At 40.7% G+C, this 24,919-nt stretch overlaps 2 protein-coding genes across 15 annotated transcripts in view; one reads left to right on the top strand and one right to left on the bottom strand.

The window, feature by feature from the left end:
• The window catches only part of MMP2 (matrix metallopeptidase 2), a 60,165-nt gene extending 51,068 nt beyond the window's left edge, over positions 1–9,097 (top strand). The window contains exons 11-14 of the mRNA XM_068128809.2: positions 3,277–3,413; positions 4,575–4,734; positions 4,886–4,995; positions 7,478–9,097. Of these exons, the coding sequence (XP_067984910.2) occupies positions 3,277–3,413; positions 4,575–4,734; positions 4,886–4,995; positions 7,478–7,581 (511 nt within the window). The 3' untranslated portion in view covers positions 7,582–9,097. The remainder of the gene's footprint in view (positions 1–3,276; positions 3,414–4,574; positions 4,735–4,885; positions 4,996–7,477) is intronic.
• Positions 9,098–13,263: 4,166 nt separating this feature from the next.
• Positions 13,264–24,919, bottom strand: part of LOC137435222 (72 kDa type IV collagenase) — an 80,059-nt gene continuing 68,403 nt past the window's right edge. For 6 of the 14 annotated variants that reach the window (XR_013624560.1, XR_013624556.1, XM_068128810.2 and 3 more), the window contains 3 exons: positions 21,188–21,347; positions 14,577–14,680; positions 13,264–14,491 (listed from right to left, as the gene is read on the bottom strand). Coding sequence is in view for 9 of the 14 variants with exons in the window: in XM_068128810.2 (XP_067984911.2) it covers positions 14,388–14,491; positions 14,577–14,680; positions 21,188–21,347 (368 nt within the window). In the remaining 5 variants the exon portion in view is untranslated. Of the gene's footprint in view, positions 14,492–14,576; positions 14,681–14,824; positions 14,952–21,187; positions 21,348–24,919 lie in introns of those variants that run through there. The other 8 variants (XR_013624559.1, XM_078784539.1, XM_078784538.1 and 5 more) reach the window with 4 other exon arrangements.

The following is a 24,919-nucleotide window of genomic DNA, read 5'->3' as shown; positions in this document are numbered from 1 at the left end:
AGTGACACAAAACAGCAGAGTGACTTATTTTCTCTGTTCAAACTGATTGAATGAGTCATTTTTATATTGCAAGCACCTGCAACTCACCACAGGTGAGTGCAATTCAAAAGTAAAGGTGAATCACCTGCTTGAAATCTCATTATTTCTTACAACTTCTAAAAGGTGCCAATAATATTTCCGGGCCATTTTAGGATTATTGTGTGGAACAAGCTAAGATTTAGTAATTATACTCAGAGGCAAAAGTTATTGTGACATGGAATTTTTTCATTGGTAATCTTGTGAATGAATTTTTGGATTTGAACCAGAGAAAGAGTGTGTTAAAATGGTCGAAGAAACGCAACCAAACAGTTGTTCGAATTGCACGAAATTTGCAAGAAGCATGACATATTCGAGAAAAATGGCCAGCAATGTTCACTTTAAAAGGCTAGACAACCAGACGCTTATCATTTCCACTCAATGCAGTCTTAAGAAGTGCAGAAGTCAGAAAAACACCTCTATTCATCGTTCTGGAACCCAGCCCGACGGCCAATTCTGACGCCAGAACATCGACGTCGACGTCTCCAGTGGAGCAGACAACACTTGCGATGGGGAGCACGTGAGTGGAGAAGAGTTTCTCTTCACTGATGAGTCACGTTTCCTTCTTCACCGAGCAGACGGCAGGACACGTGTCTACAGGCACACAGGTGAACGTTACATCAGGCCATGTGTTCTGGAAGGGGATCGTTTTGGAGGTGGGGGCGTTATGATCTGGGGTGGGATAACAGCTGCAGCAAGGACGCCAATGATTGTGATTGAGGGGAACTTGAATGCTGTGAGGTACCGAGACGAGATTTTGCAAATGGCTGCTTTACCGTTTTGCAACAGAACGGCCCTGGAGTGACGTTTCAACACGATAACGCCAGACCACACGTTGCTCGAGTTGTACAGCAGTATCTTAATCAGAACAATGTTAATGTGTTACCCTGGCCCACAAGATCCCCTGATTTGTCACCCACTGAACACGTCTGGGATGAAATGGAGCGACGTTTACGACGTCATCCGAATCCTCCAACAACGCTGCAGGAACTCCGCCAAATCCTTCCTCGGATATGGAATGATCTTCCCCAGGACTTTCATCGACGTTTAGTGGCCTCAATGAGGCGAAGGTGCCAGGCCTGCATCAATGCACAAGGTGGACACACTCGCTACTGACCGTGTGAACTTGCTTGTGAACCCCCTCTTGTGTTGTGGCTCATTTGCATATGCCAGGTGCGCTGTTCTTATGGACTGTTGATCGTTACCATACCTTGAAACATTTGTCTTTCCATGTAATAACATTTCATTCGTGGCAGTAAAAGTTTAACACTGATTCTGTTTGTTGTTTGTGTGTCACAATAACTTTTGCCTTTGGGTACATTTCAATTTTTTTTTTTTGTTTTGTTCCACTGCAAACCAAAGAAATACACATGTGGACACGAAAAAACTTTTTCATTTCAACAATTTTCTGGAAGAAATGGTGCATTATTTGAAAAAAGTGCAAGGATGCCAATATTTTTAGCCACGACTGTATATACATTATACGAGTATATATGCATGTGTGTATATTTAACTGTGATGTGCTGCTGGGCTACACGAGCTCTGTTTGCAGTTCTTGGTGTTACCTCTGCCACCAAAGGTGGATGGAGGTTATGTTTACTCCCGCCAGGGAGTAATGCATTCACTCGTGTCCGTGTGTGTTCGTGTGTTTGTGAACAAGATATCTGGAAAAGATCTGAACGGATTTGGATGAAAGTTGGTGGGATGATTGCCCTTGGGATAAGGAAGAATTGATTAGTTTTTGGTGAAGCTCAGGATATTATTCCCGATCCAGGAAATTTTTTTGGAAAAGATTTTTTCTGTTTTACTGCATTAAAGCTTTTATTCTTATTCTTAAATAATGTTTTTCTCCTCTAATTCCGAGATATATCAAAATTAATTCTCTGACAGTTAGGGCTTACTTTCTTTTTCATTTATTGTTTTGGGGAGAGGGGATGTTAAACAAAACGTATTATTCCAACGAAACCCACGGGGGGAGTATGCGCTCTACTGTGTGGCGTTCTAGTTTCCACCTGTCTGTCCGTTTGTTTGTTTGTTTGTGAACAAAATATCTCAAAAAGTTGTGGACGGATTCGGACGAAATTTGGTGGAGATGTAGTGTATGTCACAAGGCCGAAATGATTAGATTTTGGTGAAGATCCGGATTCGGCTACTAGAATTTTTAAGTGATTCTTCACCATTGGGAGATGGGGCCAAAATCGATACATGGCAGGATATCTCAAAGATTTATGGATGGATTTTGGACGAAACTTGGTGGACCAGTTACGTGTCTTACAAGGACGATTCGATTAGATTTTGGTGAAGATCTGAATATGGATTGAGATATGTTTTTTTAATTTAATTTTTAAGTGATTCTTCACCATTGGGAGATAGGGCCAAAAACAATACATGGCAGGATATCTCAGATTTATGGATGGATTTGGACGAAACTTGTTGTTGTTCTTGTTGGGTCAATTTTTGAAATGCGCACCCATTGTTCGGGCAAACTGCCGACCTCACCCACTTTTTTCGCTTGACTCTCCCCACCATAGCACCCAGACAAAATAATATGGCCTCCATCTTGGTTTTCTGGTGGGCCAAACAGGCCTCTGCTGATTATACACTGCCTCGGTTTGTTGCATTGGATTTCCATTGGCTTCGTTTAGATCGTGATTACTCACGATGGCCGCAAAATGTAATCGTATGTCAAATTAAAAATATTAGTAAGGTTTAATTTAGCCTGTCAGCACACATGGTATTCACCACCCTAAAAATAGTGTTATGTAATTTTTGAACAGCCCCATACTGGGGTTAAACAATCCGTGAGCATATGACGAATCAGTTACTTCTGATATAACCATGGGGAAGGTGACATGGATGAGAGGTGTCGAGTTAATCTTGTAATAGTGCATCAAATGTGTGTTCCCAATCACGCTGTTCATCTTTTTTAATGTATTTCCCAATCGGCCCGTTACCAGATTTTTTCGCAGGTTGTGACCACAGTGCATTCATTCTTGTTATTATTTATAGAATTTCCTCATTATACCTTTTTTGCATATCTTCATCTATTGTGTCTCCAATATAATTTTTGAATGTCCCATATATTTTATCTAGCTGACATTCACCGGTAATAAAATAGTATTTCCTTTAACCTGAGAAATAGTGTTCTTGTTTGCTGCTTGAACTTCCGTAATAACAGTTAAGGTGTATCTTTATGCTAAGGTACCACTGGTCGACCTCAGATATTAGGCACAAGCCCAGAGGACCAAAACTGAATCAGGATTCCTGGCCAGGTCTGCCTGCAAAAGTGGATGCAGTGTATGAAAGACCAGACAGTGGAATCACCATTTTCTTTTCTGGTAAGGCCAATAACTTTGTGGAAAATTACAAGTGTCATGCTTTCAATCACTCATTCGTTGTTGCTCACAACAGCTGCACTTGGAGGGTTCGCTCAAATTCGCAAAGCAGCAATACTTTATCAAAACTCATCAATCGTATTGGCATTGAAAGATTTTTTTTAAATTGCAGTCAGTTAAATTTTCTTTTATCTTGTTTTGCATATGTCTCATGTTGTTTGTGAAGAATTTGACTGTCCAAAGCCACGACACAAACACCTAATATATTCTCAAACGTTTGACATTTAATCATTCAGCTCATAACATTGCCAACTAGAAAGCATCTGAAACTGCAAAGCCCGTCTGCGTCCATTTGTATTCAGACATCTTCTTCCGTATTCTCAAAAATAACGAACTGTTTCAAAAAAATACAAAATGAAAATTGATGATTTTCTGCAGCCTTGACCTTTGAGCTTTAGATCTAACAAAAGAATCGACACCTACCTTTTGATTAGTGAACCAATTCAGTGACCCGATATGCAAGTTCTTAAAATTTCAGGTCAATCGGATGAAAATTGACGATTTCATGTGAGGCTGACCTTTGACCTTTTGAGCAAATTATTTATTTGCCTTCTCCATCTTCCCGTAATAAAGCTTTGTTGAAAATTTGATGACAAAACTCAAATGGTAAATTGAAATTTCAGATCAATTTGATGAAAATTTATGATTGTATGTGACTTTGACCTTTTGACCAAATTATTAATTTTTCTTCTCCGTGTTAACATAACAAAGCTTTGGTGAAAATTTTATGACAATAGCTCGGATGGTAAAAAAAAGTTACGGCCCGGACAGACACACACACACACACACACACACACACACACACACACACAGACACAGAATTGATTACAAACCCTGTCTCCTGCTGGGCAGGGGATGGACTAACAAACTGTTAATAACTATTCAAATTGTTGCTGCATACGCCCACAATAACTGCAACTCTGGACTTTTGTGCGCACAACAAAATTTGTCGTTCTGATGTAAACATTTTTTGACTACAAGCTGCACACCCATTACAATATTACAGACGGCATGTCAGAGCAGTGAGGCCATTACTGGGCAAGGAGTCCATTTGGTTTGGCATGTGTTGTGACTAAATATATATGTAATTGCTCCATGTTGTAGGGAAGCAGTACTGGGCCTACAGTAGATCTTCACGACAGAGCGGCTACCCCCGAAGCCTTACAGCTTTGTCTCTGCCACAAAACATTGAACGTGTAGATGCAGCTTTCAACTGGAAGAAGAACAAAAAGACATACATCTTTTATAAAAATAAATATTGGAGGTAATTACTGTCATAACTGCATTGTTGAAATCAATGTTAATGTTTGCCTATGAGTGGAGTAGTTTGAGGTTCAATTTCCGGTAGTGGAATCGACCAAACGATTTTACCAAGCATACATGTACCCCTTTCTTTTATTTTCTTTTAAATCCAGGTACAATGAACGCAGGCAGAAAATGGATCCTGGTTATCCGAAAATGATTGCTGATAATTGGAGCGGTGTACATGAGGACCTTGACGCAGCATTTCAGTTCCGTGGAGAAGGTAAATTAAAGGAAAAGCATAAAAATCATCTTCATAGCTATTGTAACTTTTTTCTTTAATTTGTTTTTAATTTTTTTAAAAAACATTTAATCCTCAATTTTTTGATCACTAAAACAGAAATTCTTCAAAAAGTTATTAAAGGATGTAACATAAAACATGTCATTTCTGAGTGTTGATTTGTATCACATTGCTAAATATTTTCCAAAGGATTTTTTTTGGAAAACATTATCAAGGATCGAGGAAGATAACACATTATCAAGGATCATTATCAAGGATCGTGGAAGAGCTAGATCAGAATGGAAGGGAACAGAATTGAAAGGGGGAAAACTAACAGCAGAGTAGAAGTGAGAGTGAGATCAAGCGGAGCGGGAGAACGACTCATTGGGGTGAACCAGCTGCACACAAGATGAATGAAACACAGCAATAAGAGGAAGAGGGAAAGTGGGGATGAAACAGTAAAGGATCAAACCAACTGAAAATTAACAAATGAAAAGAGGTGAGGGAGAGGCGGAAATCACAATAACCTGGGAAAAGGGAGGGCTTGTTAATGGGGTAAGTTGGGGTAGAAGATATTATAAATATGGATGGAGGTAGTGGTGAATAGCTGTCTCTAAGCCCTGGAGGGAAGAATGGGACAAAACAGATTGGGGAAGTTGATTCCACACGTGAGAGAAAAGAGAAACAAATGAGTGGAAATGGGCCTGGATTTTGAGACATTAACAAGAGGATTACTGGCAGACTGTGAGCGCCCTGCAAAAACCTGGGATGGACAGAGTCAAGAGAAGGCAGAAGTCAAAGAGGAGATGGTAGTATACAGAGAGACCACCAACATGTCTGCAATGTGAAAGTAACAGGCCTAGTCACTCAACTTCGTCACAGGATATCCGAAAATGTAATTTAATTTGCCAGAGATAGCTCACCTACTCTTCCTGAAGGACACTGTGGGATAACACTAATACCATCAGACAGCACATTTTTACATCCATCCGAGGTACGACACACACAATGATGACACCGTGCCTGCGAAACACCAGGATGTGTTTTGAGCTGGACGGAGATTCTAATCCAGGCTAGACAGAGGTGAGTACACATACCACCAAGGCTATAAGGGCAGAGTGAGCTATCAAAATTCATATTCGATATTAACTGATCGGAGAAGACAAAACTCAATAAATACTAGAAGGGCACTCAATAGAGCGCATACCTTCGCAAGGCAGATTAGTTTATGTTTTGTATCCCACTGATGGGCCAAATCTGGATATTGACCTTAACAAAATCGAATCGGCTTGTTCTCGTCACCTAACCAACTCATCCACCTCGTTTTGTCATAGCCCATCCATAACGTTTTGAGATATCGTGTTATATATTAGCTCCATCACTCAATGGTGAAGAATCACTTAAAAAATTATCAGATCCGGATCTTCACCAAAATCTAATCAATTCGTCCTTGTCACATACTCAACCTCTCAACCAAATTTCGTCCGAATTCGTCCACAACTTTTTGAGCTATCCTGTTCTCAGACAGCCAGACAAACAGACAGGGATGAAAACATAACCTCCATCCACCTTCGGTGGCAGAGGTAATAAATGAAGGTGAAGGAAAGGAATGACATGAATATGGCAATATTCGTGAATATGGAAAGGAAATGAAAGGAATATGAATAACTGGAAATAAAACAGAAAATTGATTTATCGCGTGGAGGTCAGGGCAGATAAAGGTGATATAAGAAGTCAGAATACTCCTAAGCAGAATACTGCATCTGTCTTGAGCCACATGGAATGCACTTTGGAATGCAGCAAAAACACAACTGAGATTTATGGGGGAAAAGTTTTATTAGAGTTACAACATGAACAAACAATTAGTGTCAGGCACACACTGATGTTCTTCTCTTTTCCTTTTCTCTGAACCAAGTCTCTGAGGAATCTTTTCCCATATTGCTTGTGATCTCTTTTTTTCTGGGTGTCCGAATGAGGCTAATCCAGTGGCAAAAGTATCTGCTGTCATGGCAAAGATTCGCATTGCAACTTAAGTTGAAGCATCATAGCATTTTGAACACTGCAACACGCCTTAAGAGAAGTATGTTTTGTGTTATGTGGACTACTTGACTACAGGGTGTAAGTGGTACAGATGTATTAGTGTAAACATACAATAAGCATGACTTTAGTCTGGCACAGAACAGTCGAGTTGCCTCGTGGAAACAATGTATCCTTTGAGAATCTGGCTGAATAACCTCCTGTAGGTTATTAACCACCTCAAATGGTGGTGCATTTAGTGATGCTAGATTGTTCTCGTACCACTCTGGCATGCATACCATTTGAGGCTAAACGAATACACCATTGCCAAACACGTAAGTAAGCAATTAAAGCACCAGCACACCAGATACTCCCCAAACACAAATTATGGAACTGCAGAAACAGAAATGATTGATGTTTCATCCTGATGACACTTGCACTGATATTGTGATTTGCTTGTCATTAACAGGACATAGCTACTTCTTCAAACGCTGGTATTACCTGCGGCTGGAGGACAAACATGTGAAGGTGGATAAAGTTGGTGACATCAAGAAGGACTGGCTAGGTTGCTAGAGTTGAACCTCATACTGGCCTGATTGCGCTTGACCGTCTGTCACACAACGTTGCATTCTCCCAACAAATGAGAACTTTATTACTGGTAATGAATTTGCATATATGAGCTGCAGTGATGGATGAGTGATTGAATGGTTTGATAGAACTCTGTACTAACCCACAAGTTACCTGCTTCTTTTTTTACTTTTTCAATTTAAATTTTCAGTTAAAGTTTAAATAGCAAATATAAAATGTGTAGTTATCCTTCAAAGTGTATGTCATTTGAACGTGTGACCTTAAAACTGCAGTTGTTATCAGAATAATGCATAGCTTCATAACGCTGTTTTAAAAAATTCCGCAATACCTTTATAAAGGGACTGACACTTTAAACACAATAATTTTCTCTCAAGTCACCTCTTCATGCTACATCTACCGGTCATTCGTTATCAGAGGCGGAATGTTTATTAAATATGGCAATCCCACCGAGCGTAAAAAAAATAACGGAAATTATTTTATTAAAAAGAAAATGCCTAAACTTGAATCTCAATCAAATTTAATGGTTTCATCACTCGGATATAAAAACCTTTGGAAGACTTTTGCAGAAAAAATCTAAAAAACATGATTTGTGAATATTTGAGATATACTAATTCACGAACAATGTTCCAAGTACGACACAACAAAGACTGAATCATCATAAACAAAACGAAGTGAAGCAAATCTGAAGATAATAATCTGATCTAATAATCCTGTTTTTTGACATTCCATATTATTGTGAGACTTGAAAGAAAATGTAAAAATCGCTTGGAGATCATGAAGGCATGGCCGAATCCATCCTGCTTTTGAAAATGATATACGACGATTTGCACAAAAAAAGCCACCCTTCATTCTTGTATCCAACTTAGAATTGTATTTCTTTGTCATTTGGCTTTCTGGGTCGCTTTCTGGATCCTCGAAGGTTACAATGAGTTAATTGGTCAAAAACTATTCAAATGAGGCATTTTTCTTAACTAATGCAGGCCAGTTGTAATTATGTCAGTGTTGCAACACCTGATATCTATATGGAAGGATACGCAGAGAGTGTTAGTGTCTGCACATGAATGTTAGCTACACTGCCAACTTAATATCCCTTCTAAGGACTGAAATGTACTAGGATGATTTTCTAATCCATCTTGTTTGGTATGCACGACATTACAATCATAGCAAATTAGATATAAAACCAATCCCCCATGGGATTCAATTATAGAAAGCAAAAGCTCAGTGGCGAATGCGTCGCCAAATGAGCTGACCTGCTGTACAAAAGTCAAATAAAAAAAATTAAAATCTAGATATTCAATTTTCAAACCAATTTCTCAGAAGTGCACAATATGATATATTTTACACCACTTAGTGAATAGTTCTATTTTTTCAATGATGAATGATATTGCCCCATTTAATTTTGGTGCAATGAAAGTTACATGAAATGTTATCGAGGTAAATTCTTACTAATGATTAACAGCATGTTGCTCAAGACATTTTGTTATTAAAAGTTTGATTGGCATCACGTTTGTTGATTTCTGCATTAATGCTTCACAATTTTGACGAGCACTCTAAAACGTAGAGGCATCAAGCATTCTCAAAAGGTCTTGGAACTTCTTCTCAAAGACTCCTCCATCAACTTAGGATCTCAATTTTGCTGAAAGTTTTGCCATGCATGGTTTTTTGCAATTTGAAAATGAAAGTCATATAAGGGTGACATATGTCAAATGTTTGGCAAATGAATTTTTTCAATTTGGCATCAGACTTTAAACACAGCACTCGGGTAAAACATTTGATCATTATCCAGAAATATATGTTGGTCAATAATAAAACAGGAATTTAAACTCCAGCTTTGAAGTCGCAAGTTCTAATTTCGATGAAAATGCACATCTGGGAACTCAGAGAAAACTGAGCAACAAATAGTGTGTATGGAGATGTTCTGGATAAGCAGCAATTAAAGCATGTTTGTATTTCCCTTTTTATAACTAGTAATACCCACTTTCTCTGGGTGTGGAATATGGTGGCAGTTTGAATCACTTGTACTCTGTCATGTCTGTTGTCGTTTTCCCACCCTCAATACCCCCACTCTCCAGCCGAGGTCAGTGGTAAAACCACTTGCACAATGCTACTTGTACGGGTAAAAATTGTAAATGGTCTCCTTACCCTCGCAAGGGAGAGGTGGAGGGGTGAGAGTTTGGTTTCTTTCATACCCATGACCTGACTCATTATTTTTTTTTTTGTATTCAAGATCGAGGCTCATGTAAGAGCTAACATTAATGACAAAAACAAACAAACAGACACATAAGACAAAATAAAGGGAGCAGGAGACAATATGGGGAGAGAGGGGGAAGCACACAAGTACAACATTTGAGAACAGGGACATAGGGAAATCTGTGGGAGGGAGAGGGCTTGGGGGGAGGAGGCGTGGGAAGGGGTGGGGGTGGGAGAGGTAAAAAAAAAAAACACATGGATCCCGCTAGGACTTCCAGGAAAGAAGTCGGTATTTCAGAAAAGTGATCTTCGGTGAATTAACGGGGGTAGAAAAGATCACGGTTTTCGATGGGGGAAGATAAGAGATGGTGGTGGATAGTCAGGTTCACTATGTTAACAAATATAATTTCGTTCAAAATTTTGGTAGATTAGCAAAACTATACATTTTTGGAATATTCAGAGCATGAGGAATCCAAAAATTAATGTTTATATTTGCGTAGACACCTTTGCGAAAATGACACTCAGGACAGTGATGAAGATAGTCAGGTTCACTATGTTAACAAATATAATTTCTTTCAAAATTTTGGGATTAGCAAACCTGTACATTTTTGGAATCTTCAGAGCATGGAGAATCTGAAAATCAATGTTGGCATTTGCACAGACACCTGCATGGCCGCCATTTTGGATTTTGAAAATGGCCGCCATAAAATACATATTTTGCGCGATCTCGGCTTCTAGTCAACCTAGAGACTTAATTAAATATGCTAATCCTATGTTTTCTGGATCAATGAATCCAATAAAGGCCTCAAAATAGTGCTCAGGATTATAGAAAAGCAACAAACAAAGGTAATTGAAAACCATTGTCTTTATATTTGTGATATAACTGTATTACATAATACATGATATTGCAAGTCCTTTGAAGTTATAGGTTGTTATAGGAAGTTATAGGTAGTATCAGATTGAACTATAAGTCCTATACACAGGATCTACGAGGTCTATACCGTTCAGGAATATGCTTTTACAGATCTTCATCACCGTCCTGAGTGTCATTTTCGCAAAGGTGTCTACGCAAATGTAAACATTAATTTTTGGATTCCTCATGCTCTGAATATTCCAAAAATGTATAGTTTTGCTAATCTACCAAAATTTTGAACGAAAAAACATAGTGAACCTGACTAGGACAGCTGTTTTAAAGGCATGCAGGGAGGAGTGGGATTGAAGAGACTGAGGGAATTTGTTCCAGAGGCGGGAGAAAAGAGGAATGAAAGAATGAAGGTGATTAGAGAGTCTTGATTTTGGCCGTTTAACCATAAGAGGGTTGCTGACAGATCTTGTGCGACCTGTATTTCTTTGGTTTGCAGTGGAACAAAACAAAAAAAGCTGAAATAATTACTAAATCTTAGCTTATTCCACACAGAAATCCTAAAATGGCCCAGACAATATTATTGGCACCTTTTAGGAGTTGTTAGAAATAATAAGATTTCAAGGAGGTGATTGGAGATGGATATGATTTCAAGCAGGTGATTCTTCTTTACTTTTGAATTGAATTCACCTGTGGTGAGTTGCAGGTGCCTGCAAAATAAAAATCACTCATTCAACCAGGTTGCATAGAGAAAAAGTGTCATTCTGTTGATTTGTATCACTGTGTGTACCGCAATGAGCATGGAGAAAGAAAAAGAAAACCAGAGTATTGTCTGAGGAGGCCAAACACAAGATTGTAGCCAAGCCTGAACAATCTCAAGGCTACAAGTCCATCTCCAGAGACCTTGATGTTCCTGTCTCCACTGTACGCAATGTTATCAGGAAATTAAGGCCCATGGCACTGTAGCCAACCTTCCTGGACGTGGTCGCAAGAGAAAACTTGATCAAAGATTGCAGCGAAGGATTGTTCAAATGGTGGAGAAAGCACCTCGATCAACTGCCAAACAGATTCAAGCTGATCTTCAGACACAAGGTATGACAGTTTCAACTCACACCATCCGTCGCCAACTCAATGAGAGAGGGTTTGATGGTAGAAGACTGAGGAGGATCCCACTGCAAAGAAAGCCCGACTGGAGTTTGCGATAACACACCTGAACAAGCCAAAATCCTTCTGGGAAAAAATCCTGTGGACAGATAAGACCAAATTAGAGCTTTTTGATAAAGCACATCATCTCTATGTTTACAGAAAACAAAATGAAGTCTTCAAAGAAAAGAACACCTTCCCTACATTAAAACATGGAGGTGGTTTAGTGATGTTTTGGGGTTGCTGTGCTGCCTCTGGAACTGGGTGCCTTGAATGTGTGCATGGCATCATGAAATCAGGAGATTACCAAGGCATTCTGGAGCGCAATGTTCAACCCAGTGTCAGAAAGCTGTGTCTCCGTCGAAGGTCATGGGTCTCGCAGCAGGACAGTGACCCCACACACACTTCAAAAATCACCCAGGAATGGTTCAAGACAAAACTCTGGACTGTTCTGAAGTGGGGAACAATGAGTCCAGATCTAAATCTCATTGAACACCTGTGGGGAGATCTGAAAACAGCAGTTGGGAGAAGGCACCCTTCAAATCTGGGAGAACTGGAGCAGATTGTACAAGAAGAGTGGGCCAAACTGCCAGTAGAGCAAGGTAGGAAGCTCATTCATGGCTATAGGAAGCGCTTGACTGCAGTTATTTCTTTCAAAGGCTGTGGATGCTGCCATTAATATTAAGTCTGGGGTGTCAATGATTTTGTCAATGCCATTTTTTTCTGATTTAAAAGGATAAATTAAGTTCTGAATAAAAAACAAAGGTTCTGTAATATTAACAGTGAAATAAAGAATTGTGGAGACCAAATACTTTTTTCGATTTCAATTTATTTTTGAGAAGGTTGTGAGTTATTTGAAAAAAGTGCAAGGGTGCCAATATTTTTGGCACGACTGTATATATGTATATATATATATATACAGTATATATATATATATATATATGGACTGTTCTGAAGTATGCATGCAGTGAATATTCAAATGCATACAGCGAATTGCTGAATTTTATAATGATAGATCTCATTAACACCTAATTTGCTTACCATTGAACTCCATACAAATGTACTACATTTAGCACAATTAGCATTGCCTTCCACCATCCCACCATTAAACACGGACTCATTTCTACTTCATTGCTCCATTTCCATTGGAATAAAATCTCACGTTCCACTTTCTTGGAGCGATTACTCGTGCTCTTCGTTGCACTCCGCTGCATGAATTTCAATAAGGGCCAGAAAGGTGTGTGAAAGCACACCTTATTTATTATAAGTGTAAATGAGATTTTAACCTCGGATTTTAGCATCGTTGGCTACATGCTCAGGTAGGAATGTGAAATAAACCAACCCAAATAGTGCACGCATAGCTAGGTTTTTACACTCCCTTTGTGCGGGTGCCCATAACGAAAGGGTGCCCTATCAAATGACACAATCTTCCATGGTGGTGAACTAGTGCAAGAAAAAGCATTCCGACTCGGTTTATAATGTATATTTTTATTCAACACATACAGGTGGTTACTTCCTTTGAGTTTGAGGAAAATAGGACCTTGGCAGGTTTGATATTTGGATCCCATCTTTGTTAAGAATCGTTTTATTTTTATCTATAAATCTTATCTATTGTTTCTAATTAATCTTAACATACCTTTAAAACTCTCCATATGTTATATTTCTGAATATCACCAAAAATCACAAGTTCTAAACATACACACAGTCTTAATTGGCCCATGATTCGTGTTGATTGGTAGGTTGCTGTCCATATATCCATTCCTGATTGAGAAAGTTATCTATAAGCTGAGAGAGTTTGGGAATCAATGTGTATACATGGTGTAAATGATTAGGCTTTGGAGGAATAATATTTGGAAATTGGGTGGAAGGCAGAAGTAGCTGTCATCCACCCAATGGAAATGAACATTGGAAATGAATGGAAAACTGTTGTAAAGAATGAATGGAAACTATTGTCTATATTTGTTCCTTTGAAGCTTATTTGAGATGCGAAACTTCACCGTGGCTCTTTGTTTCTCAATTGTAAAAACAAATCACATTTCAAACCCGTATTACAAAATATCTCCTGGGAAAATGTGCACGAATGTTTGTATATTCATAGTACAGTACAGTAATGCAACCTCTCATGTCAATGGATGAAACCGTACTGCTGCTGTGACCAATAGTCAATCCCAAATTTCTGGTGGTGTGGGTTACTCGGGGCCTGTGTTACATTCTTGGTGGGAATCTCGTATTCCTTCCTACAACTAACGTATCCTAACTTTCTTGCAACAACAAAAGACAGTCATGTATCTGGCAAAAACTTTTTTCTTTTTCTGCCTCTTCTTCTTCTTCTTCTTATTCTTCTTCTCTTTATTCTTCCAATAACATCCACTTTGAGCATTTTCTAAACACCCCTCCTCATTGAATATCTCATGAAGGAAACCAATTTATTGGCAGAAAGTCACTGACGTATAAATGACATTCTGCAATAAAGATTGCTCCAAATGTTTTTGAGCGGACATATTCCGGCATTGAATCCGATGCCGGCTTCCGAGGTGGGGTATCAGTGTGGGAAACAGGAAATAATGCCAAATGATAATCTTCTGGTAATATTGGGTTACTTGTCACAGCCAAGCCAATCACTCATGAAGAAACCTTCATGCATTAGAACTTGTCCTTCAAACACCCAATAACGGACACCTTTCACAAAGTAGAGGTAACCTGCAAGAAGATGGGAGAAAAAGTGTGAAAATAAACCTTTTTGTATCTAAAATTGAGCTTTATCCAGTTAGAAGACGAAACATACCTCCTTGCTCAAACGCTGCATCAATATTCCCTGGCAATTGTGGGAAAAGATCTTGGATTTTCTCCGGAGCATTTAGATCCATGCGTTCTTGTTGCATGTTGTACCTGGTGAAGGTAGAAGGAAAAGCTTATCATCGGTGAATTTAGGTTTCATAATGGCCACACAAGGCGATTATAACATGGTGAAAACGTGTACAAATCTGTGTTATTACGTCAGTGTAGAGATTCGAGACCAAAACTATTCCAAACCTTATAAAGCCTTCAAAACATATGTGGGATTAAGTGGCGTACTTTAGCCCGTAAGGGCAATGCCGTCGAGAACAGCGTTTGTCTGTCTATATGTCCCCACAAACATCCACCAATCAGAACTGAGAATCTGGTCACATGACAGGGGGACAGGGTTTGGTAACCATTAGTTGCATATTTTACTCTCAGGAAATGTAATAACCTTCTGTGGATTGTTTTGGGGTCCCAGTGGGTGTTGTAAGGTAGGGAGGAGGTTTCAGAAATTCCTCAATACAATTATGATTTTGAAATGCGATCGACATGGACCTTGCTCCCGAATCCGGAAGTGAACAGATGACGACAGTTTGCTGGTTTCATAATATATCAATACAACCGTGATTTACCATTATATTTTGATATATTAACACTATAGTATTAATTTGTGATTGGAATGGTGAATGATGTTGTTTGGAATGAAAATACAGAGATATTGAAAGCAGAATGAGGAAATGTAATTGCTTCCATCCGTGACATTCGCAGATTCCTTATTTGCAGTTTCGCCATTGACTGGATATAGCAAAATTCAGACTGGGCACGTTTTTTGTCCAAGTCATTCACGAACCTGCTGTCAATGCCTGATGTTCGACTGAAGGTGGCACAGGAATGTGGAATTTATTTGTTCAACATTTGCCATTTTTTTACCCAAGTCATTCACGAACTGGCTGTCCATGCCTGAAGTCAAAACAATTTTATACTTACATTATTTGCTGACTGGTATCTCCACCCAGGTCTTACTATCCTCTTCAATTAACACATCAAACAAGCCGAGCTACGCTGTTGTTAGACTATCGGTCTTGTTTTTACAACGTCATAGCTTTTTGTGATGAAAACTGCAAAGAACCCAAAACAAAGTTAAAAATAGAACAACACCCTTCGACGTCACGATGTCGACCAATATGCCTTCGCCCACATTATTACATCACTATAATACTTGTACCAAGTTTGATTTAAATCCATTCAGCTGTGCCCAAGTTAGCACATTTTTACCTGACATGACCTCTGGCCTTTGACCTCTTGACCCCAAAATTTAATCAGTTCATGTTTACATCATTATACATACTTGTACCAAGTTTTAATTTAAATCCCTTCAGCTGTTCACAAAGTATCACATTTTACCTGACATGACCTCTGACCTTTGGTCTTTGACCTCGGGACCCCAAAATCTAATCAGTTAATCTTTACATCATTATACGTATCTGTACCAAGTTTGAATTAGATCCCTTTAGCCGTTCTCAAATTATAGACCAATTACAGACTTTGACCTTTGACATCTTGATGCCAAAATCTAATCAGTTCATCTTTACATCATTATACATATCTGTTCCAAGTTTGAATTAGATCACTTCAGCCATTATCAAGTTATAGACATATTACAGACTTTGACCTTTGATGCCAACGTCTAATCAGTTAATCTTTACATCATTATACATACCTGTACCAAGTTTGAATTAGATCACTTCAGCCGTTCTCAGGTTATCGACCTATTACAGACTTTGACCTTTGTCATCTTGGCCCCAAATTATAATCAGTTAATCTTTACATCATTATACATACCTGTACCAAGTTTGAATTAGATCACTTCAGCTGTTCTCAAGTTATAGACCTCTGACAAACTTTGACCTTTGACCTTTGACCCCAAATTCTAATGAGTTAATATTTACAACATTATACTTACCTGTACCAAGTTTGAATTAGATCAATTCAGCCGTTCTCAAGTGATAGACATATTACAGACTTTGACCTTTGACCCCAAAGTCTAATGCGTTAATATTTACATCATTGTACATACTTGTACCAAGTTTGAATTAGATTACTTCAGCCGTTCTCAAGTCATAGACATATTACAGACTTTGACCTTTGACCTATTGACCCCAGAATCCAATCAGTTCATCTTTAAATCATTCTACATAAATTGTACCAAATTTGGTCAGAATCCCATCACTGGTTCACAAGTTATCGTGGTAACAGGATTTTTAACCGAACATGACCTCTGACCTTTTGCATTTGACCTCGTGACCCCAAAATCTGATCAGTTCATCTTTACCTTTACCTATACCTGCACCAAGTTTGACTAAGATCCCTTCAGCCGTTCTCAAGTTATCGTGGTAACGAAAAACCTATCACGGACGGACGGACAACCTGAAATAAATACACAAACACAGGTTAGCATACAACGCTTAACTCCAAGTGTATTATCTTCTGACAAAACTCACAAGTTGTTTTTTTCTATCATTCATATGCTTGATATTTATTGTCAACTTATGTTGATGCTGACTGACATAATGAATGGACTCAAATAATGAGAGACAGATAAATTAAAACAATAATACCTGCAATGACAGGTAAATAAAAAGTAAATGAAATATTATATTAAGAGGGCGGCAGCAAGCCAGGTAGAACACCTTAGACAATCAGAGGATGAGCGACACCTTGTTCATTGCCATCCAGCGATCCCTCCACAGCATTACCCCAGGAGTTCCTATCATCAGTCCATTCACTTGACGGCAATTCAAGCTCAATGAGGCTGAACCTTTGGGATGAAAGATTGTAGCTGCCCTCATTGGATGAGCTAACAAACCTTGAGCCAACAGAGAAACTTCCATCAGGTGTCGATCAATAACGGACAACCTGGCACAGCCTGAATAGACGATGTGCCGGAGTTGGAAGGTGTAAAGCAGATATGCTGGGATGGGGATACAGGAAAGATGATGCCAACTGGGAGTGCATTGTTGGACCCCAAACTATGGAACGTCTAATGAGATGCGGCATGTTCGTCAAAGGATCCGGCAGAGGCTAATGGCAGAGCCCTTCAGTGTGCCCACCAGTGGCAGGAAGTTGTGTGATGATGCGAGATAGATGAATTCATCATCTAAACAATGTTTACTTCTTTATGACACCTATTAATGGGGGAAGGAAATTTGTTTTTCTGCCTGGCCTAGTTACCCATTCCTACACAGTGAGTAATCCTGTGAATATGTTTCCTTGGTTCAAGACTACGTGAAGGCTTTGCCATTTTTAGTTCTTTTTTTCTTTATAGACCAAGGCAAATTAGTGGCTTTCAGCCATGTTGAGGGCGAATTTTTTTAAAGATTCAAAGATACACTACATCACGAAAAGTATGCAGACACCCCCTCTAATTAGTCGATTCCTTTATTTCAGCCACAGCCTTTGCTGACAGTTATATATAATCAAGCACACAGCCATGCAATCTCCATAGACAAACATTGGCAGTGGAATGGGCCATACTGAAGAGCTCAGCGACTTTCAATGTGGCACCGTCATAGGATGCCACCTTTCCAACAAGTCAGTTTGTCAAATTTCTGCCCTGCTAGAGCTACCCCGGTCAACTGTAAGTGCTGTTATTGTGAAGTGGAAATGTCTAGGAGCAACAACAGCTCAGCCGTGAAGTGGTAGGCCACACAAGTCCACAGAACGGGACCGCCAAGTGCTGAAGAGCATAGCGCAAAAAATCGTCTGTCCTCGGTTGCAAAACTCACTACCAAGTTCCAAACTACCTCTGTAAGCAACGTCAGCACAACAACTGTTCGTCGGGAACTTCATGAAATGGGTTTCGATGGCTGGGCAGCCGTACACAAGCCTAAGATCACCTTGCGCAATGCAGAGCGTCGGCTGGAGTGGTGTAAAGCTCGCGACCATTGGACTATGGTGAAGTGGAAATGCGTTCTCGGGAGTGATGAATCACGTCTCACCATCTGGCAGTCGGACGGACGAATCTGGGTTTGGCGGATGCCAGGAGAATGCATAGTGCCAACTGTAAAGTTTTTTGGAAGAGGAATAATGGTCTGGGGCTGTTTTTCATGGTTTGGGCTGGGCCCCTTAGTTCCAGCTAAGGGAAATCTTAACGCTACAGCATACAATGACATTCTAGACGATTGTGTGCTTCCAATTTGTGGCAACAGTTTGTGGAAGGCCCTTTCCTGTTTCAGCATGACAATACCACCGTGCACAAAGCGAAGTCCATACAGAAATGGTTTGTCGAGATAGGTGTGGAAGAACTTGACTGGCCTGCACAGAGCCCTGACCTCAACCCCATCGAACACCTTTGGGATGAATCGGAACGCCGACTGTGAGCCAGGCCTAATTTCCCAAAATCAGTGCCCGACCTCACTAATGCTCTTGTGGCTGAATGGAAGCAAATCTCCTCAGCAATGTTCCAACATCTAGTGGAAAGCCTTCCCAGAAGAGTGGAGGCTATTATAGCAGCAAATGGGGGACCAACTCCAAATTAATGCCCATGATTTTGGAATGAGATGTGTGATGTTCGGGTGTCCACATACTTTTGGTCATGTAGTGTATATACGTATACATGTATATGTGTCTGGCAGGAAGGCCGAGAGGTACGCACTCTCACCTCTGAGTTTTCTAGCCTGGGTTGAAATCTCTGCCCAGCTATAAATGTCATCCTGGTGTTTAACAGGCAGGGCAATAAATCAATGTATGTGCCGTCCCTCGGATGGATTGTAAACTGGGTGTCCGGTTTGCCCTACCAGCTTTAGTTGGTTGTCTTCAAAGATCCAACGGAGTCTGTGAAGAGTATCAGCGCTATCACCAGCCTCTAGAACCAATTATAATTTCCTGCCATCACTTCCGGTGTTAGAGTGGAGACCCATCCGGAATTGAAACTCGAACCAAGAATCTATTTTGGCAGAGCCAATGCTTTGCATAGAGCACGGGACATGATGATTTTGTATTCAGAGGATTGAGAGGAGAGGTTTGGCAAATCATCATGATTGGCAAGTGTTGGCAGATTTAAAGTGGCTTTTGCTATTCCCAGAAGAGATTTGTGTAACTAGGTTCCACCATGACATTGTCATCTGGTCGATTGCAACAAGGCAGGTTGTATTGGAGGATGGAGGTTATCAGTGACTTTTTAGTAGAACATTGAGCAGAAAGAGTAAAAGAGGAATGTAGAGTGAGCTTAAGATGGAGTGAGTTTAGGGAAAAACGTTGGCATTTATCTTGTCAGTCAATTAAGGTTGGGATTGATAACTCATTTTATTCATTTCTGGCTCTACTTGGGGTATGTGGGAGGGTAAGACAGAATGTGTGAGAAAGTGATTCAAGTAGCGGTGAAAGGGTCGATCTGGAATTGGAGGAAGTTTATGGAGGCAGGTCAAGTGGTGTCGTTTGTGAGGTTGGTTGTTTGGTGGTTCGTTCCACTCCAACAGTATTTCCGGTGTAGCGGATTCTGACAACGGAAGTTTCTATTCGCGGCCATGTTCCGCGAAATCGCAGTTTTTTTTTTCCTATTCGCGGCTGTGTTCCAAAAATTCGCGGTTTTTCAGGGGCGCAAAAAAAAAAATCACGAGCAGCGAGCCTGATATATGGTATTTACTCGTATAAACCCATTTTTCACCAGCAATGCATAAAGCAGCTGGACATGTGCAAAAAACATCTCATACAAGCCGTGAGCATGACCTGATTCTACATTCAACTGCTGTGTGCTTTGCGTTTTCATGGCTTTCGCGGACACAAATTTTAGCCACACTATAATCGAGAACTTCGCGGAATGTTCCACGAGCTGCCTAACACATCATCCCCATGAGTTACTGTACAGAATGAAAACACTCCACAGTATCTATTAGTGCAATTAGCTGTCTCCCTTTTCCCCGTTGAAACTGGCACGGTATTCATTCACGGATTTTCATCAATATTCGCGGGATTGGCCTCGCCATTTCCTGGATTTCATCGACATTCATGGGATTTGTCTCGCCATTTGCATGACTTTCATCGATCTCCGTGGATTATCGTTGAAATTCGTGGGATTTGCCTCAACATCCATTTATTTATTCATTTATTTTCTGTGCTGCCCAAACGCACATCACCTCTGTCTTCTCCATGCTCATTTTCAGCCCAAATTTCGCAAATGCCTCCTTCCACTCGCCAGTACTTCCTGCATCTCCCGCCCACTCCACCACAAAAACCTGATCATCCGCATACAATATCCTCCCCATAAAATCTTTCATGTTTACCTTCCTGCTTACCAGCTCCATCACCATGATAAACAGGAGTGGGCTGAGAGCACTTCCCTGCTACAAACCGATGTTCACATTGAACTCATCCGACATCCGAGCACCAAATAAAACTCTTCCCTCCATTCCCTTGTACATCCCTTCCACCAACCTAACTTCTGCCTCTGGCACTCCCATCCACCTCAGTGTTCCCTTCACCATTTCTCTTGGGACATTGGCATAGGCCTTCTCCAAATCCTCAAATCCCAATGCCATTTCACCTTGCACTAAAATAACTTTTATCCTAGTTCTTAGTTTTTCCACAAGTAATTTAATTGTTTGCTTAAAGAATCACCTCCACAACAACTCTCCATCGAGGAGCAGGAGGAGCTTCCACGAGTCAATGTAGAGAGCAGCATCGACTCGAAAAGTTGAGAGATTCAGGCCGAGATTGGAGATAGGCTCAGGGAAGTGGCTTTCATTTGATAGGCCAGGAATTCTCCACATGTTACTCCCTGTCAGGCACATCACAGAATATATAAATACAGTACCAGTATATGTATATATAAATGTGTTACTGTATATCTACATACATACATCTTACTATAATTCACCAAATGTCCGTCTGTCTGTTCGAAGGTACCGCAAAAACGGCTGAACCGATCGCAACGATATTTTGGATGGGTAATTCTGGGACCCCCTGGAGTAAAATAGGCTATATTATTTTTCCAGTTTTTCCAAACATGATGGAATAATATTTACCGATATGAACAGTGATGTGGCTTTTGTTGAAATTCTACAAATACTGTTTATTCTACATACCAGGAGAGAGTAGATCGACTCCTGAGGAACTCTTCCCATATAAACGTGCGGCTCCGAAGTAACATGGCAGCGTATGCAAAGCGACTGAGAAACAGGTGTAGCGGCCGCTTCCGTGTTACAGATTTGGCGCGCACTCTTCACACATAAACGTGCAACTGAGAAAGACGTGTAGCGGCCGCTTCCGTTTTGCAGAATTAAATCTTTTTTCAAAATGGGCGCCATGTACTGTTTAGATTTTGATGATTTGCGTGTGATATGATTCAACGGATGTTTATATGAATCGTTGAAAATAAAAAAGCCTTCAATTTGTGATATTTTGCCTTTTCATTTGGGCCTCCCAATTGAAACCCCACCCGTAGGGCAGGTACCGTTGCTAGTTATAATAATATGCTTGTCAGTCTGTCCAGCACATATCACGAGATAGTCATCTCCCGAGATTGTTAATTAAATGCTGCTTCGTCATTATTTAATTTTGTGTGTTATATATGTTGTGTTGTATAAGCCAGTATATGTTTGTGTATATATGCATATATGTATGTATATGTATGGTTTGTCAAAGAGGGCCAAGTGGAAAGAGGTTGTGTGTGGTTTTTTTCAATTGACATCATTAACCGAGGAGTTTAAGGTGGTGAGGGTGCGGCAATTCATGATGTTGCGGGATTCAAGTGATGCAGTGATAAAGAATGCTCTCCCAGAGAAGAAAGGAAGTCGGAAGTGGATTGCAAGAGCAGAGGTGGACGAGATGGAGGAGAGGTTGCAACAGGAGGAGGTCATGGGGATGGTACAGCATGGGAAGCATGGCTTGGGGTGGATGAAGCATGAGCGATGGGGAAAGGCATGTGTGAAAGAGAGGCAGAAGATGGTTGAGATGGAGGTGAGAAGAAAGAAAGAGGAGGGGAGATATGTGAAAGCAGTCGGTCAGGCACAGCAACGTGCTTGGACTAAGTGGGAAGGTGTGCGGATGAGGATATTGAAGTGGCAAGAGATTTGGAGGATGGAGCCAATATTGTTGAATTTCCTGTTGCGGGCAACGTATGATGTGCTTCCGTCACCAGTAAACTTGAGATTGTGGAGGTTGTTGCAGGAGGAGAGACGTTATTTGTGTGGAGGTGTGGGAACAGTGCAGCATGCACTGAGTGCATGTTCAGCAGCATTGGCAGCAGGACAATACAGGTGGCGACATGATCAGGTGCTGGCAGTGGTGGTGCAGATGGTGCAACAAGAGGTGCTGAGGTCGAGAGAAAGAAGAGTGGAGAAGGAGACTGATGGGGGAGAGGTGTGGTTTGTCAAAGAGGGCCAAGTGGTAAGAGGTGGAAAGAGGAGGAGGTGGAAAGCAAGAGGGCTGTCAGATGCTTGTGATTGGCAGGTGGTGGCAGACCTAAAGCCACAATTGGTATTCCCAGGGGAGATCTGTGTGACAAGGTTGCGGCCTGACAATGTCATTTGGTCAGGTGCAACAAGACAGGTCATCTTAGGGGAATTGTCGGTACCTTCGGAAGAGAACATGGAGGAGGTGCATGAGAGGAAGAGAGGAAAGTACAGTGAGCTGGAGGCAGAGTGCCGGGAGAAGGGTTGGCGGGTTTCGTGTCAGCCATTTGAGGTGGGGTGTAGAGGGTATATTGGCAATTCCTTTTCTGCATTTCTTGCTAGGCTGGGAGTGTGTGGGACAGAAAGAAGGAGGATGTGTGACAAGGTGGCCCAGGTTGCCTTGAAAGGCTCATTTTGGATATGGAGGAAGTTTATGGAGGCACGTCAAACGGTGTAGGTTGGTTGTGTGTGTTTTTTTTTTTTGGTTTTTTTGTTACTATTATTATTTCTTATTTTGTGTATATGAGTGAGTGGGTGTGAGGGTGTGTGTTTTTGCATGAATTAATTTTTGCATGAGTGTGTGTTTTTGTATGTTGAGTGGTGTATGTTGTAAGGGTAGGTGGTTGGTTGGTGTTGTGTGTGTGTGTGTGTGTGTGTGTGTGTGTGTGATCTGGTGTGTTTTGTTGGTGAGTGGTGAAGCGTATAAAGGTGGGTGTTTGAGTGTTCCACCATGTTTGTTTGGTGCTGTGGATTCTGGTTGTGGAGGTGGTGTTGTTGTTGTTCGCACTGGCTGGGGGTGGGGGTATGTACGCACACAGGTGTAGTTGCTGCATGTGGATGTGTTTGTGCCCCTGCTGGCCCACCTTAGCTGACCATATCGAGGTTGAAGGACCGAAACGGGATGATGCTGAGGACCTCGACTGAGGACCCGGTCAGTGCGGCACAATTGTGACCAGGTGTGTTTTGAACTTATATATACAGTCACGTGAAAAAGTAAGTACACCCCATGTAAAGTTTTGACTTTTTCAACATATTTCAACATACAGCTATTTGATCTTCATTTCAGCAATATTGACAGATAAAGGTTATATAATATAACAAATATCATGATACATTTACATTTTGTAGTCCATTGTATAATTTAAATAAAGATAAATGCAAATTTCGCATGTGGAAAAAGTAAGTACACCCCTACATTTATCACTACTTCAAATACATAAAATTAGAATCAGGTGCACCAGCTCAGGTGCAAATGATTAAAACATCGTTAGAGAGGATCTTGGAGGAACCTGCCTTATTTAAACCTCAGACATTTAAATTGGTTTGCTCTTTGTTGTTGAAGTGTGCGGCGTCACCATGCCTAGATCAAAATAGCTCTCTGAGGCCTTCAGAAAGAAGGTTATAGATGCCTACGAGTCTGGGAAGGGATTTAAAAAGATCTCCAAACAATTTGAAATCAATCATTCGACTGTCCGGATGATCATCTACAAGTGGAGAAGATTCCAAACAATTGCCAACTTGTTCAGGCCAGGCGGCCCCAGCAAGTTCAGCCCGAGAGCAGACCGCAAGATGCTGAAAGAAGTCTCTAAGAACCCCAGAATGTCATCACGGGACCTACAGGTAGCTCTTGCCACTGTTGATGTCAAAGTGCATGAGTCTACCATGAGAAAGAGGCTGCACAAATTTGATCTACATGGGAGGTGTGCCAGGAGGAAACCTTTGCTGTCCAGAAAGAACATCAGGGCAAGACTAAAGTTTGCCAATGAACACCGAGGCAAAGACCAGCACCTCTGGAACAATGTGCTCTGGACAGATGAGTCAAAGGTAGAGCTATTTGGCCACAGTACCAGAAGACATGTTTGGCGAAAACCAAAGACAGCATTTGACCACAAGAACCTGATACCAACTGTAAAGCATGGTGGTGGAAATATTATGGTTTGGGGCAGCTTTGCTGCAT

Source organism: Myxine glutinosa, chromosome 9, assembly GCF_964187855.1.
Source record: "Myxine glutinosa chromosome 9, kmMyxGlut1.1, whole genome shotgun sequence".
Taxonomy (NCBI): Eukaryota; Metazoa; Chordata; class Myxini; order Myxiniformes; family Myxinidae; genus Myxine; species Myxine glutinosa.
The sequence above is the reverse complement of the archived record's forward strand: the minus strand, read 5'-3'. Positions and strand labels throughout refer to the sequence as shown.